This window comes from Emys orbicularis, chromosome 18, assembly GCF_028017835.1.
Source record: "Emys orbicularis isolate rEmyOrb1 chromosome 18, rEmyOrb1.hap1, whole genome shotgun sequence".
Lineage (NCBI taxonomy): Eukaryota > Metazoa > Chordata > Testudines > Emydidae > Emys > Emys orbicularis.
The window spans coordinates 4,866,263-4,884,055 of NC_088700.1; the positions used below are offsets into that span (position 1 = coordinate 4,866,263).

The following is a 17,793-nucleotide window of genomic DNA, read 5'->3' on the forward strand; positions in this document are numbered from 1 at the left end:
CTATCCCCTGAAAATCTGAGGGGTGGTATAAGAGAACTAAGTAGTGTGGATGGATTAGCTAATGAAGCCACTAGAAATGGACAGTCACTCCTGAAATTCCATTACTTTCCTAGTGGTAGCCAGCCTTCCGCTATGTCACAATTTTTCTTTCCCCCTGCAGTACCAGGACGGGTTGTGGAAATGGATCGACTTTGCTGGTGCCTCTGGATACCAACTAACAAAGAAAAATAATCTCAGAGCAGTGTCAGAGAGAAGGCAGACTACTGCTGTGAACACATGTAAAACAACAGCACCAGCCACTTCCTGCGTAGTGCTAGATTAGTTTAGTATGGCAATTTAATTCTGCCTCTTTCATTTTCTTTTTTTGTTTGTTTTTATTTGGTGTTGTATGAATTCAAGAAAAGAACAGAGTGTACCAACACTATTCCTGGTATTCAAGAAACTAGCGTAGCTTCCACCTGCTTTGGAGAGAGAAGATGGTTTTTAAAAAGTCTCTTGAAGACGTGAACCACTGGATCTCCTGTGTAGTAGACAATGTGGCCCGCTGCAATACATCCTGCATTTACCTTGGCTGCCCCTGGTTGTTTGGGGCTCCCTTGCCTGCGTTGTTCTGAATTTCATGGTCTCCTACCTATCATTCTCTTTCCATGGGAACTTGGATTTTGTAGGGTGGTGGTTGTTGTTGTTGAACTGGAAAACACGGAACGTGCTTTAACGCTTTTTAAATTTAAAATATTTGTGAATGTAAGGCTCCTGAGAGTGGCTGGAAATCCAGCCCTGTGGACTGTAGCACTATCAGCAGATCATATGTGGCACTGACAGAAGCAGCGCAAGTTTCTCACGTTGGCCCTGCACTGAACCTCAACCCTAAACTGCAGGAACCACCTTTTAAAGGGTGAGAGAGTAGTTCAGTCTCACTCAATCCTTGGCCTTTCTGCTGAGACTGTCAACAAGGTTGCCGATTCGAGCCAACTCCTGGGAGTTTTATACCATTCTTGAGATGTACAGTAAGGACCCAACCGTTAAGTGCATTTACAATCCCAAACAATCGTGATAGTAGCAGCCATTGGGCATCATTGACATTGGCGGGATTTGAACGGCTTATGTACACGCGAAAGAGTTTGATTTATCCTCGGCATGCTCATGAATTCTGAAGCATGTCAACTTCACTAACTTAAAAATATGTCTGTGCTCTTTCCTTTCCTTGTAACATATTGTAAAGCATGCTATATTTTTGAATGCTTTTAATTTTAGATTGCTCTGAAGCTTTCCTGCGCCTCTATCACAATTTTCGTTGTCCTTCTTGAGACCTGGCAGTCTCTCTCGTTTGATTTTATTGCTCTGTATGGCGAAAATAAAACTTAGATAGTAGGAATTATTGATGCACCATGAGGGATCTATATATCCAGCTGATATTGTCAGGTCCTCCCAGTGACCTAGTTACAACTTTTCTGGTTTGTCCTCTTAAATAAAAAGTTGAAGTTTATGAAGTTTTATTTTTTCTTCAGAATGTAATAACGTAGTAGGCAATTTACGATGTCATGATTGTTCTAAGGGAAAAATAACTTAATTATATTGTCTTTGAAAGAATTGACAGAAGAGGTGCAGTTTATGAATGGGCAGATCTTAAGCCCAGCGATTAGTTATAAGTATTCTGTTAAATTCTGATTCATTGCATCCAATTGGGAATGTTGTTAGCCTCCAAACACTACTTACTAAATGAATGTATCAACTAACGTGGTGTTCAAAGGCCAACTAACCCTATTAAAAATAATTCTATTAGGTCCTGCCAGCATACCACAATCTCTTCTAAGAGGGGTCATCTGATTTTCTTACGGATGAGATCACTGGTTCTTTAGGAAAGAAAAACTGGCCAGGATGTTTTTTTGCTTCTGGATGGACCTCATGCTGGCATGTAAAAAGACATTTATTGATGCTGGTCCAAGAAGTTATTAGTTACCATAGCAGTCTGTGTTTACCGTCTTCTGTTATTACCGCCAGTATTGTTAGTGCAACCAAAGTTAAAAGCCTGCTGATACTGATGTGTGGAAATTACAGAGGACCAGGCAAAAACTCCAAATCTATATGACTTCAAACTTTGGGGGCATTTGGGTCCAGATCTGAACTTTGTAACTCCCATTAACTGTCATTACTGCTGTTCTACACTCGTGTGTAAATGGAAGCTTTCTGCTGCATAACTGACCTGCTCTTTCTACCTGCTTCATTCATGCTTTTGAGCTTTATCGGTCACCTCTGGAGTTTGGTAGGGGGTTTTGGGCTCTGACAAGACCACCAATACTCCATAGCTAATGGTAGCAGAGATGGGGTATCACAGGGTGACTGGTCTTTTTAAAGGGAAATGGGGCCTTAGCCCACCTGTGACAAGATCAGCTCATCCCCTTGGGTGGTTAATAATAAATGAAGAGGCCAGGGCTAAGAGTATAAGGGAGGAAGGAACAGACTTCCTGGAGCGGTCCCTGGAGCAAGGCTCCCACCTGAGCCCCTAATACTCTGTCTGGGAGTGGCAGTATGCCAGAAGCGTGGGGAACTGCAGCTAACTGAAGAAGAGTAGCTGTAGGTGAGTGCTGCAAGGAGTAAAGGGACAGTTGCAACTGAATCCAGTGCAGGGAAGCAGGACTGGGGGCTCCTGTATCAAAGAGAGAGAACTATTGGACCTGTGGAACCAGTGGCCAGCTGAATGAAGCTGGCATGAAGTATTAATGTGTGTCTGAGGTAATTACATTGATCCCGCTCCAGAAGGGGAATGTTTTAGAATGCTGTGGACTGGGTGAGTTATTGAGAAGTCTCACGAGAGAGGGAAACTGAGGCAGAGTGCTGTAGCGCCTCCGCAGCTATGAGGGGGCTTTTGGGAGGTGGCTGACAATGTTACATAGGGATTTGGTATTAATCATGCCCTATATTCACCCCAAGGATCTAGGATTCAGACTGTATTACAGAGTTAAACATTTCCCTGGCATGATGGCTTGCATTACGCATCATGGAGGCCTAGGTATCAGTCAAACAAGTGTCAGAAGTAATCAAGACTCATGTTACGTGCCTACTCTGTACTGTAAGCAGAAAGGACATTGCTACACTGGGAGGAATCTGCAAAGAGGCCTCCTGTCTACCAGCAATGCTCTTATGCCATGTCTACATAGGGTCCCTCTGGAAGTCAATGTGCATAAATTAAAGCATGTTCACCCCATGTGGATGGTCTCATTCAGGAGCAAAGTGGCCTTCATTTGCTGTAACTTAATCCTCCTTGGATGAGAGCATCCACATGGGGAGTGGGAGTGGCAGGACAGTTAATGCACTTTATGTGCATTCTCACGTTACACCCTGATTCAGCTTAATTTTCCTGAGTGTCCTCATGTAGACATGGCCTTAGTAAGCACTACAAAGTCAATTTTCTTTCATCAACAGAGACATCTTTTGTAGGAAGGTGCTGTGAGCAGTGGTACCAAAATGAACTAAATGTATGTGCTTTATAAGGGACATCTTAGTCCTATTTTCCTACCCTTCCCTCTCTACTTCTGAGACTAGCTGCTTTCCATTTGTATGCACATTAGGGGATGATATAGGGTAGAATGGAGTATTTCTTACCCAGTAATTTCTCTTCTAGAAGGGCATCTCCCTCCACCCACCCCAGTCCAGCCCACACTGGTTATCAAGTCAATAGCCAATATGCATTTCTGCAAATAAAACTTGCTGGAATATACATTATCACCCAGTAACAATAAAAAACACTTGACTCAATTCTTGAGAAATCCACAGTATGAAAATGCAAATTTAAAAGGATTTATCTAGGCACATAAAGTTATCTGTAAAACAACTAACACTTATTTAGTGTGGTAGTTTCCCTAAACAGATTTTTCACATTTAAATCTTTGTTTAATGTTTTTGTTTCAAATAACTAATTGTTGTTTACTCAGTCGTCCACTAGGGGGCAATACACTTCATGCAAAACTAATATAATAGAGGGGAACTAACACAGGCAAATTGAAAATCTCAGAAGTGTGCTAAGTTGGAAAGGATACAAGGGTAGGCATGTCATGCATTTCAGATCCAGCCAAAGGTTTAGCTACAATATTAAATACCATCAAACTCTCTGGACTAACTTTCCTCACTTTCTTATTTCATCTTGTGTGTCTAGACAAATTGTAATCCACTAGGAACAGATTTCCCTAATGTGACGCGAAACCACTTCTAGAAGTTGCTGTGATCATGGTGGACAGAATTTTTTGCTCCTTTTGATCAGAAAATTAGTAGTTGAGCTCCAGGCCTGAATATACCAATGGTGTAATTTACAGGAAATATTCAGTTACAAACTGAAGAGCAGTGGCCACTAGAGGCATGTATAGAATATGCTATTCAATGGGGGCAAATATTTTTGTTGTGATACATTGTGTTGTTAGCATGCCCTAGTTTCTCTAACACAACTTATCTCTTTGGTGAAAACCACACATTGATGGAAAATGAACACTTCTCATTTCTTAACAGATCTGGTTCCAGCAAAGTTTTGCTTGCCACACATCTAACGAGGTGTGTATGTCTGGAGGGGTGCTGATTTCAAGGCTCAAGAGTTTGTGCAATAATCCCATGGATTTGCCATAAACTGCGTGTCATTCAACTGAAGAGATTTAGTCCTGCTGGACTGGGGGAGGAAGGGAGGATACAGAAATAGGACCTGACCTGATGTATATTTGGGTTGCTGGGGTAGGGTTCCTGTAATTCATGAAGAAGAGAGACATATAGAGAGAGGCCTCCTGCTGTAGATGTGTATACTCCACTCTGCATGACCCTGGAGCATCCACAATAAACCTCACACTAACACCATGATCTGTGTCTTGTGTGGTGGGTCCCTCCTGAGCTAGGGCTCCCTGCAGTTTACATCCCTGCCAGCCAGTCTGAACTGGCCCTGTTTCTTGCTCTATATACATTTCAGTATAAAACGGAGTCTAATTTTCAATATTTACCTCTTAAAGCTGAATTTCCCACACTTGAGGAAGCTGAACCCCTTTTCAGGAAAACAAAACCAATTGCACATGTCTACAACCCTGCCATGTTATTAAAGACCCAAACTAACATATGAGTTAGTGCCTCTGGAAATGAATGGGGCAATTTACACCTCAGATCTTTGGTTTCATGCTCTCTGCAAAATCAGGTCGCTGTTTCTGTATCTGTTAACCTTCAAAACATGAAACAAGTGTTTCTTTGCAACCATGATCGCTAGATACTTTGAGTGAAAGTTGAAATTGGAGAAAAATTCAGAGATCTGTTTGTCCCCCCCAGTCAGCCTGGAAATGTTGCTTTAAGAAATCATCTTAGACTGGTGGAAATGAATGGACTTCGTTGTAATGCTTACAAGGGAAAATATTGGAGTTAGCCTTTTCTTATGGCACTGAATGTTCTTTCATTGTTAATTCTCTTTTTACCTGCTCACAAAGGTAGTGTGGGGATAAACAGCAGCAGACAGTAAGGCACAGCTTAGGCAATTAGAGTAGAGTTCCTACATGCCCGGAACCCCAGGGTATAGTACACAGTTCTCTGCATGCCCAAGCTGTGCTCCCACATCTACACAGCTGTTTGTAGCATTGTAGTGTCCTGCTGCCAGAGCCTTTCCCCACTGCAATGAAAGGCTCTGGAAGTGGGGAAAGGCTCCAGGAGCTCCTTTCCCCACTGCCTTCTGCCTGCTGGAGTCTTTCCTCACCACAGTGAAAGGCTCCGGCAGCTGGAGCCGGTCACTGTGGTTGTAGCTACATGTATAGTGGCTGTACTCTACACACCTCCATAAGTGTAGACAGAGCCTTACTGGGAGGATGCAAGCACTTGGCAGAAACTTCAAGTGCATGTCTCTTGAATAAAACCTTGGTTTGCAAAAGCTTTATTAAGTAAAAGGCACCACAAACATTTGTGCTATTCATGTTGAAGTTAAGGTCTGGATTTGGTTAACTGGTGAAAAGAGCATCTTCTAAGGGCTTGTCTACATGAGGAGTAAGCTAGGATGTGAATTTCAAGTGCATTAGCTATTCCCTTTGTGCCGTTTAAGCTCAGCTGCACAAAGGCAGTCTTGATGCAGAGTAAGAGTGTTCACATCGGGAGTTAGTGCGGGGAAGCTAGTGTGCACCAGCTACTTCAGGCTCTTTCCCCATATAGACAAGCCCTTCGTTTATTCCATACCATTGTGACAAGGACATAGTGAAATGTGAATTTCAGATTGGAAGACTTACTGGTTGGGAAGATGCAGCTATTTTGTCATAGCTGGATAGTGGTAGATGCCATGTCTTCAGGACAGGGACACCAAGGTTTAGGATATTATTTCAAACCATTTTAGAGAGCATTAACCACAAATGAATAACAGGGTCATGTCAAGTTACTGCTCTATCTTCCCTCTCCTCAATGTTGTTTGCCTAAATTTAAACTTGGAAAAAATAAGGCTGCTTTTTTCCCCAAGTTTCATGATTTTCTTTAAGAAAGTGTTCAAAAGCCTTAGTCTCACAACTCGGTTTACATTAGTGAGTCATTCTGCATTCCCACTGGTTGAGGCCTTCAAGAACAAGAAATGTTTCAGGCTGTGTATTGTCACACTGCATTAAAAGGAGGTTCCTGGGACCATTTACATGATGGGATGCTATATAAACTGCAATTCCTCTACATTGGTAACTCCTCTCCCACATTTTTTGCTCTGATTTTTGTGTTCTTGTCAACATCACTGTGTATTTTCCACTCTTACTTGCATGATGTTTACTTCTGCAATGCTGTGTATTTTACTTGTACATGGAATTTCCTTTCACATGTTGTCCTAGCATTAAAGCTTTTCCTTCAGAAATAAGCAAGGTGTTTTCCCTGTATTCATGTCCTTCTTTGATCTAATGATCCTTCTTTCCTTCTAGGTTCGCATGATGAAAGAGAGCGATCCACTCTGGAAGCCCACTTTCATTGTGAAACCTGATGGTGGGTGTCAAGGGGATGGAATCTACCTCATTAAAGACCCAAGCGACATTAGACTGGCAGGAAATCTACAGAGCCGGCCAGCTGTAGTCCAGGAATATATCAGCAAACCGCTGCTGATTGACAAACTGAAATTTGATATTCGTCTATATGTCTTACTGAAATCTTTAGAACCATTAGAGATTTATATAGCCAAAGATGGACTCTCTAGATTTTGTACAGAGCCGTATCAAGAACCCACCCTGAAAAACTTGCACCAGGTATTTATGCACTTAACCAACTATTCACTGAATATTCACAGCGGGAACTTCATCCATTCTGACAATGTAAACACCGGCAGCAAAAGGACTTTTTCAAGCGTTCTCTACAGACTGTCTTCCAAAGGGGTTGACATCAAGAAACTGTGGTCGGATATAATTTCATTGGTGATTAAGACTGTTATTGCACTGACTCCAGAGCTGAAAGTTTATTACCAATCTGATATACCAGCTGGAAAGCCTGGGCCAACTTGCTTCCAGGTAGGTCAGGAATTTTTATGTAAGGGGTGCACTCCCTGAAATATAACCTCATCATTGCTAGAGCCCTTCCTGTAACAATATTGGAGTGAAGTTATTTTTTTATGCATAGATTAAGCTTGTATGTTTAATTCATTTCCCAAAAAGTTTTCTCTTTTATTCTTTTTGTTGATCACTAGTGGGGATCGTAGTTGAAAACTGGGCAATGTCCTGTGCAAGTTCACAATTTATATTCTCTTCACCACATTTTTTGGCTTGCAGACCCTCATCAGTGTCACTGAAGCCACCTTACCACCACCCTTAAACACATCCTCATAGTTTCTGTGGGTTTTCAATCACATTCAAACACTCCCCTTTGAAGCTTCCAGATGGCAATGTTGAAAACTCCAAATCATAATAATCATAGATGCTCAGATAGTGATGAGTGTAGTATAAATAGCGTGATGAAGGTCGCCACTGGCAGTACATAAGGGAAATGCTGAGCACTTAGCACATTTCCAAATCCCCTACCGTCCCTCTCATTCCCTTTTACTTCTACCTTCCAAATGTTGGCATCTGGATGGCCATCTGTATTCTCCACATAAAAGACCAGTTCAGATTATTGCCACTTTGATAAGTTAGGTGGTCTGTCACATTGTGGTTTCTAACTGGCCCAGTCAGTTTAAATGGTTTATGTGTACTATGAACCAACTCACTAAACCAGGAAAAATTTCCTCCATCCGTGTGGTATTTTTTCTGGGGGTTTTTTGTAAGAGAGGACAGGAAGAAAGATGAGTCATGAAATGTCCAGCATCACGAATGACCTTTGCAGAACTGTAATTCAGGCAGGTCTCACCAGAAAACCGTGACAGGCTATGATTATATTAACAAACTCTATCATTAAAGTGTAGATGACCACTGAAGCAGCAATTTACCAATTAGTGTCTAAATCCACAATAAAATGCTCTACTGATAACTACACTTCAGACGTTTTTTATTTCTCTCCCCACAACAAAGAGCCTGTAAGTAGTGGCAAATCTGTATTCTGGCCACACACAACAACTAGATGAGTCCACAGTAAATTGGTTTCCACTGCAGGAGAGTGGTGGGTTTTCGCCTACCCTAATGGCCTCTAGAGTGTGCTAGAAGCCTCAGGAAGGGAGAAGCCCATGCTGCAGTGCACTGTACAAACCACCAGATCGGCTGAGAAAAAAACTGTCCTAGTAAAAGAGGTTTTGTGAAATCAGACTTCGTTTTTTTGCGAGGAATGGCAGGTTGAGTGTAGAGCTAAGATACTGGAATGAATTGGAGGAAAGGATGGTCACTTTTCTTTAAACAAGATCTGCAAAAATCTCACAATTGCATTAACTGGCTGAAGGCAAGCATGTAGTGTCTTCAGCAGGACTTTCGCAAAGGCTGAGCAGCCACTGTGTTTGGTATGCTACAGAGAAGACTCAGAGGGCTCAGCAAGGAAAGATGACCACACCAAGGAAATCCTGGTAGAACTTAAGGCCCCATTGCACTAAATGCCATACAAACACATAGGAAGAGACAGTCCCTGTCCCAAAGAGTTTACAGTCTAAACAGACCAGGCAGATAAAGTGCAGGAGACAGGAAATATTTGCTTTGTTGTATAGGTGGGGAAGTGAGACATGAAGAACTTAAGTGATTTGCCTAAAGCCATGCAGGATGACTGTGGCAGAACTAAGAACTTAACTCAGATCTCCCGAATCCCACTCAAATGCCTTAACCATTCCCCTTCTTATTACAACATGATGGCATAACAGTCTGTTCATGAAGGAAGAGGTTTAAAAGATGATTATTAAAATGTTTTGTGGGAATGGAATTTTGCATGTCCCTACTCTGGGGAAGTGCTTCCCCAACGATGGGGGGAAAACGAAGAATTTAGATAATCCTGTTGAGCTCTCCAGTTCCATGGGTAGATTGGGAGAGAAGTTCCTTTAGTTAGATGGATAACTTGTCTATGTAATGATATGTGCAATTCTCTAAAAGAAATCGCAGCGAGTGAAAGTAATGTTGTGTTGCGTTATGCACAGATTTTAGGATTTGACATTCTCCTAATGAAAAATTTGAAGCCTGTGTTACTTGAAGTAAATGCAAACCCCAGCATGAGAATAGAACATGAGCAAGAGGTAAGACCTTCCAGCCTGACATGATATTAGAATGTAATTGTTTAGGGGTTGGTTTTTTTGGTCTTTTTGCGTTTTTGAAAGATGGAAGCTGTCGGCTAATATGAAACCTGTAAGGCTTTTTGTAATATTTGGCTTTGCAATCATTGCTAATCTGATGCTCTTGAAACATGACTTATTGGAATTGTGAAAGCTCTCCATCATCTTTGTCAGAAATGCTCTTATTCAACATCCTGGCAGTTGAGTTAATTATATTTGGGTGAATATTAACCATTTTTCATGTTTGTGTATATAACTGGTAACATTGATGGCAAAGATCTTTTTTTCAATGTATTTAGGTGACTTGACTAAAATTTCCCTAGTATCATTTTGTATATGTTAACAGATCATTTTTATTCTTTACTGTAGTGTTCTATGCTCTGTCATTGTATATTTATGACCTAAGGGATAGGAATAAGACTTGAGCAGCTACGTAATAAATAAGCAGCAGTTCTACACTGAACAATTGTATCCTTTACAAATTAAAGCTTTCTCCAGGAGTGTTTGAAAATGTCCCAAGCCCCGTTGATGAAGAAATAAAAGTAGCTGTCATCAGAGATACCCTTCGTCTAATGGACCCGTACAAAAAGAAGAAAAAAGATGATCAGTAAGTTTATTGACTTAACTTCTGTTTGTCAGTAGTGCCCACCAATAATCCTAAAAGTAATCCTCAAAAGCTTTTGGGTTTTAAAACCTTGCTTTCAGAATCTAAAGAACTACAATGTGATCTAGTGAGATCAGCTCTAACTACCAGTGCATAACCCCTTATTGCATACTCATCCTAGTAGTTTTTGAGCACTTTTATTCTAATAACTGGATCCAACATTAGTGCCAATGAACTGGTAATCCATGCTTACTGTCTTATAAGTTTTGGTTCTCAAGCATCATTTTTGACTCACAAAGTCTGGAAATGCAGATTTGTATATTCATTTGTTTTGAAAGTCACACAGTGCTCTGCTGAGGAATGACTTGCCCCCATCTGAGCTGAAATAGGTAGAAATTGCATGTAAACATTGTTTCCTTGTTCTGTGGCAATAAACATAATCCTTCTAAAGCACAAATAGTCAGTAACTAGTAATAGTTACTATTTTAAAGTTGGAGCTGATCTGGGAATGGGACTTACATTGGAGGAACAGTAATACAGCCTGCACAGAAGTGCCAGTGGTGGGACAAGATGAAGAAGAGAAAGCAGAAATGCTTTCTGTTTTAATGAAACACCTTGTTTTTAAGCAATCTCTTGCAGCCAAGAAAGGGGGAAATGGTGTTTCACTAAGGAGCCTTTCCCTATGAGTCTGTCTTTACTCTAAAATGTCTGCCTTTCTTCTCTTGTCACTTAGCAGAAAGCTTAAATTGGTTATTCGTATTCTATGATGAATTCAAGGACAATTTTGCTATCCTTGTATTGAAAGAAAGAGCAGGAAAAGTAGAATTGTGTATATGTAGGGTTTTTTTTATATACAGTTGGAAAGTTTTATCTTCTGCTTGCTAAGGAGCATGCAATCAAGGCATGATTTTTGACAAAATCGGCTAAATTTTTTCAAATGCAGTGTTTTTACATTTATTTGTTGCAGCAGCCAGTATACATGCTGCCTGATTACCTAGCAATCGTTCTCTGATCTTAACTATATTTAATTTTAACCCTTAGTAAGAGTACTTCAACACTGAGAGCTGCAAAATGGATCTTATTCTCTATTCCTGTAATTAAGCTATGTCTTCTTTATATTTATTCAGCCATTATCCGATGCATTCATTAACTATATTTAAGTATGGGATGCAAGGTGCAGCATATGGTAACAAATAAGGAAGTTAGTGAAGCACTCCAGTATGTGCTTGGAATGCTCACCCATTGAGCATCTCTTATGGCACGTTTTCTCTGCAAAATAATTTATAATAGGATTATCCTGTGATGAGATAAACCACTGTCTCATCACAGCATGAATTCATCAGTGACATAGCTTTTCTCAAGATAATCTGGTTACAGATGATCTTTTTACTGGGTATCTTGGTATCATCAGCACAAGACCGTCTTGTTCATTGCTTCTCAGGGAGGTTTTTCCCATGTCTGAGCTGCGTTCTTAGTATGCGTTATATTTTCATCTGGCTAGATAGCAATTCAGGTGCGACAGCTCTCCTTGCATCAAGATACGATTTATTCCTCCTCTTTGTAAATACCGTCTCATGTACTGACGATGGCCTGCCCCTGCCAGTGTCTCTCTTCCAGGAGGAGTCACTCAAGGGTTGACTCTTAAACAAAATTAACCCTTGTTGCACATTTTCAGTAAAGTCTACAAAAGCTTTTGGAGTCATGTGCTAGTATGTCCAAAAAAAAATCAGTTGCCTAGTGGGGAATGGGTAGCCAATTAAAGGTGGAACTGAATTGTACTCAAAACCTTCAGGGGACTTTAAGGTGGTTGATGTGGGCCGTAGTGTAAACTTCACTATATGCAAAGGTTCAAGGGCCTGATTCTATTACCCTGTACCAATTTTATACTAGTGTAATGACATTGGGCTGGTGCAGAACTTTAGCGTGATAGGACTCAAGCACCAACTACCTCTGGGTTGTTTTCTTAGAAAATGTTTTATAGCGTTTTCATTTTGTGCCTCTCTTCTCTCACCTGTTTCAGTTGGATTTCAATGAGTGTTAAAATGTGCCTCTGTTTCCCCTTTCCACACACATTCCTTCTTTGTAAGGGTCCCGTTTAAAGATTATAGCTAAATAACCAGCTAAAGACGCAGAGGTCTAAGCAAAATATTATATGCATCCATTGTAATAATATTGCTATTCCAGTTCTTATTGGCTGTATGGTTATAACTGAATCAGGCCCATTAAGACCAGAAAAATAACATAAAGAAGTCATGTTTTGAAAACCAGCCATGCATCAAACATCCTCCACTTTATTTTTAGTGATAAGTTGTTAATGGACATTGATTTAAATAAAATTTGGCAGTGTATGTAACACTCAGTTTGAACACATGGGGGGAAAATTTAGAAAGAAATGGCAAGCTGCAAATGAATGGCATCTTAGACAGGTGACTATTCTGCTTTGGGGATGGATTTGATTTCCCTCTAATTATATCCTAGATTAAAATAAATGAAGCATCAAAATGAAAGTGAGATTTAGAAATCCTCCAAAAACACTTCATTATCAGGCAAAATTAATAGGTCATATATATTCTGTAGTTAAATTTTTTCTTTAGTTTTTACTCTTTATGGAGCTTTGATTTTTTTCCCCTATGAAGTGATATATTACATCGAAAGTGCGAGTTAAGCAAAATCAAAGCAGTGCATTTATTATGCTGTACATCTGATTTTCTCCAACAACATTCAGAGCCTTCAGATCCACTAAGAGACAATAATTATTTTGGCAATGCCAATAAGACGTAATTGAAAATTTACAGCGATACACACCAGCTCAATGAGGACCACTAAATGCATCTGTGGACTATGTATTTGCTATGTGTACTGAATTTGGCATTTGCTTAGCATTATAGCCCTTTACAGTGTTAGCCCTGACCCTGCAAATACTTATGCATCTGCCTAATTTTTATGTCTCAAAGTAGCCCCATTGATTTCAATGGGACCACTAGTACTTACAATTAAGTACACCTCTACCCTGATATAACGCTGTCCTCGGGAGCCAAAAAATCTTACCGCGTTATAGGTGAAACTGCGTTATATCGAACTTGCTTTGATCTGCCGGAGTGCGCAGCCCTGCCCCCCCGGAGCACTGCTTTACCGCATTATATCAGAATTCGTGTTATATCTGGTCGCGTTATATCGGGGTAGAGGTGTATATGCATAAGTGTTTGTTTGCATGATCGGGAGCTCTGTAGCATACTGAGTAATAGAGAAAGAGTTCTTTTCGTGTAGTATTGAGAGAGGTCCTTTGCTGCCCAATGATGTGAGGTACACAGGGGCAAAACAGAGTGGGAGGGAAGAGCAGAACCAACATGGCATTCTCCCTTCCTTCCCCCAAGCCCATGGAAGCCCCTTCATTCATATCAAAACCATGTTGATATGAGTATTTTTGAGGTATGTCCTGAGCTGGAAAGGAGGCATGAGATTCCCACTGTCTGCAGTATGTTCCTGCCTAGCAGTGGCAGATAACCTTGTACAAGTTAATGCTCTTCTTTGCTGCATTAACTTCCTCCTTGTGTCTGTATTCTTTGTTAAGGGCCAGTTGCCTGCAGAGGAACCAATCATAGCAAAATTTCCTGAGAGAGATCTGTTTGGGTGAGAGAGGTATACTGGTCTGAGGGTGCAGAATCTACAAGGTTGGAACTTCCTATCTCCTTTGAATCCCCAGTCTCTTCAGGTTTGGGACTCTATGCCTCTTGCCTGGAGACAAAACCTCTCCGTATCCTGCAGAGGGAATTCAGAGCCAACTCCATGAGGTTTATCTGGGAAGTTTCCTACAACATACCCTATAACTCTAGCCAGTATATGCAGTTTTTTTGCTCAGTAGTTTACAGATAAGAGACTAGGATCGCTCTTATGAGAGCTAAAGCAAAAGGCAGCTAACCAAACACATGTTTTCATTGCTTGTTTCCTTTTTGCTCTCCTCATTTTTAAAAAAGGGTCCAACTGAAAAAAATGCATTGTTAAAGGCTACAGAAAAATCCTCTTTTTAGACATTATCAAATAAATTCCCACGAGCCAAAATTCAGGTTTTCTTCTTGTGTAGCTTTCTTCTCCAGGACTAATTCTCCTTTCTTTCGGCATTCTTAATTCAGAACTGGAGGTTCACTCACAATCAGTAAAAGGAAATAAATAAAACATTAACGAAGCCACTATCCAGTGAGTTTAATTTTGTGCTGTAGTATTTTTTTCATAGATATTAAGGCTTGAAAGGACCATTATGATCATCTAGTCTGATCTGCTGCAGAACATCAGCCATAGAATTTTGCCCAGTAATTTTGGCATCAAGCCCAGTAACATGGGACCAAGTTTGTTCCTTGGAGAGCCTGTATTTGGAACTCTCGACAAATCTGTTGAATAACATTATTGAAAACTTGGAATGAATGGCCAACAATAAATGCACTGTCCTCCTAATTTCTGATTTGAACCTTTATGCACTTCCGATTTCAGAACTACATTATAAAGTAGTGTTTTTTCCAGGTTTCATTTATTAACCAGCAACTGTAGTTATTTTGTTGCCAAACTTAAGATATGCTGAAAACCTTCATCTCAACACCATTAATAGCCAGTATTCTACCATCAGATCATGTGTGTATTTTCTTATCAAGATGAATGGGGCATTGATTGTAAAATAAAAAGACGTATGTCCTTCTTGGTGGTCATGATTAGCTTATAGAGGCGTCGTCTAGACAGATAGCCTTGTGATATAGTATTAGTCTTTTATATCTTGTGTTGTAAAACACATCCTACTATATTACAATGTTTCCTACAGATACATTTGCTCTGAGTTTGCTCTTTGTGGTTCACAGGCATTTCATAACTTTTTGAGGTGGAGTGTGTGATTTGATCTAAAGGAAATTTGCACAATTAAATGGATGGTGTAATGATGCTAAGCAATACTGAAATAAATCAACTTTGCTCACGTAAACAGCAGTTTAATTAAGATAATCACTGAAGCAAATCATTGTTTAGATTGTGCCTCCAATTGAAAATCTGTTTCAAAAGGTTTCGCAAAACTTTTTCTGTTTTGGTACCTAATTTTAAGCATTTGTAGTAGCAATAATAAAGGATTTAAATTAAAATGGTTAATAGCCATTTCTTAACTGTAATCAATTTATTCCTCTTCAGAAAAGTTTTGGATTTAAGGGGGAGAGTGTATTCCTTAGCAGACTTAAACTTAAATGTGGATAGCACACTCTGCAGATTCACAATTGGATGTTAGATGCAGATAGTTTGACTGGTGTTTAATTTGTAGCCATGTATATCATTTAGAGTGTGTATGCTCTAAATATATTTTGAAAATCATTCATATTATCTTAGCTTCTTCCTTCCAGCACTGATGATTTGCTTCCCTGTTGTGCCGAAAGGAAATATTTGAGTCTTGGCTTATTAATGCTAATTAGCCTGGAGAAAATAAGAGAATTGTTTTTCAGAAAATAGTTGCAGTTATAGTAACCCATTGTTATAGTTATTGTTTAAATCTTGGTGCTTATTATGGGTCCCATTATGATCATTTGGATTTACATGTTTATCTTGGAATAAGCTGAATGTTTCCTACGTGGCTCAAGATATATTCTAAGCATTCTGTACTTCTGACATAGAAAACATGCAAAATGTACCAGGACATGGGTATTTAGCAGTGCATTTTCACAAATATTTCATATTTATTATTGTTAAAGATATCAGTTGGTCATGGAATAATACCTGCTTCTCACCTAATAAAAAAGATGGAGGTGCAAATCCACAAGTAATATATACCTTTTATTCTGCACTGAAGACCCCAGTGATAACAGAAAAGAAACATTTTACAAACCAAGTGGAATTGAATCTATGGCTTTTACAAAAATGATCAGTTCATCATGCTTGCAAAAACAGGTGTTCATTAACTGTTGTGATCTTGCTGTTGTACTGTTCATCTGTATTGCTTCTTAAGTGCTCATTGTCAGAACAGACAACTCCAGGGCTTTTCAGTTTTGAGTTCAGCCTTGAAATTTATTTGTGTTATTGTGGTTGTTTTACTTTCTTGCAAGATACCTGGTGCTATATGCTCAGTTCCCACTCTTTGGCTATGTGGCTCTAACAAGTGACAGATGAGATTAACTATTCTTCTGCTCAGGTAGGTCCACAAATTTTTACAAGATCAGTGTGCAAGCATTAGTTGATACCACACTGTTCTGAGAGACCAACTGTAATTTCAATTTGTATCAGGGTTTATTTTAACTGTGTAGCTAGGAAGGAAACTTTAGTTAAATACTTGCAGAGACTCTTGCACAGAAAAATAAGAAAACTAGTAATTGGTTTTCTTTTTTTCCAGTGGAAGGGTCACACATCTGCCTCACTCTGGCAACTTCTGCTGATATGGGGCAAAAATAGTGGGCTGTGGGTTGGGGATACCATGATATTCTGCAGTGATGAATATGAAAGAATGAAATATTCTTGGTCTATAAAATCATGACTGGTGTGGAGAAAGTAAATAAGGAAGTGTTGTTATTTATTCCTTCTCATAACACAAGAACTAGGGGTCATCAAATGAAATTAATAGCAGCCGGTTTAAAACAAACAAAAGGAAGTATTTTTTCACACAACGCACCGTCAACCCGTGGAACTCCTTGCCAGAGGATGTTGTGAAGGCCAAGACTATAACAGGGTTAAAAAAAAGAACTAGATAAGTTCATGGAGAATTGGTCCATCAATGGCTATTAGCCAGGATGAGCAAGGATGGTGTCCCTACAGAAGCTGGGAATGGGCGACAGGGGGTGGATCACTTGATGATGACCTGTTCTGTTCATTCCCTCTGGGGGACCTGGCATTGGCCACTGGTGGAAGACAGGATACTGGGCTAGACGGACCTTTGATCTGACCCAGTAGGGCCATTCTTATGTTCTTGCTCCTATTCTCTGCCAGTGATTGGCAGGTCTAATTCTGCCAGCTGAGCTGTAAAGCCATTATAAGAGAGCTGTGAACCTTCCTACTACATGGTCCCATTTCTTACTATTGCTGCTAATACCTAGATGCTGAGAATCAGATAGGCCTCTGGTATTTGCATTTACATTTTTTTAAAAATGCAAAATCACCTAGACTGCTGCATTTGGTTTATTTTCCAGAGGCTTTTTAGTCAGTTTCACAACCTTCCCTTCCCCAATGCTCCCAAGTCCTGTTTAAAGAGAATACAGAAATATGGAATGTGTAATGGTGTCTCTAAATATTTATGAAAATAAAATCAATCATTCTTGCCATTGACTACTGATTTATCTCATTGTACATATTTCTGAGATTATGATTATAACAGGATGGCCACCACCTGATGCCCCCTCCTGGTCAGGGATACCCTGCTTCTTTTTTCTCCTTCTTCTGGGATCCTTAAACAAAACTCCACACAGTTTTGATTATTCAATCACAACCATTCTTGGGGTCTGGTTTCTTTATTAACACAAATTTCCAAAAAGCAACCACAAAGCCGAACCTTCCACTCAGCCTTAAGCCGGGCACAGCCTCTCCTCCCTGAGGTACTGTCCCTTCC

At 40.0% G+C, this 17,793-nt stretch overlaps 1 protein-coding gene across 2 annotated transcripts in view; it reads left to right on the plus strand.

Moving 5' to 3' along the window:
* Positions 1-17,793, plus strand: part of TTLL11 (tubulin tyrosine ligase like 11) — a 111,114-nt gene that overhangs the window by 27,300 nt on the left and 66,021 nt on the right. For both annotated transcript variants that reach the window (XM_065418926.1, XM_065418927.1), the window contains exons 4-6: positions 6,894-7,469; positions 9,503-9,598; positions 10,123-10,241. In XM_065418926.1, the coding sequence (XP_065274998.1) occupies positions 6,894-7,469; positions 9,503-9,598; positions 10,123-10,241 (791 nt within the window). The remainder of the gene's footprint in view (positions 1-6,893; positions 7,470-9,502; positions 9,599-10,122; positions 10,242-17,793) is intronic.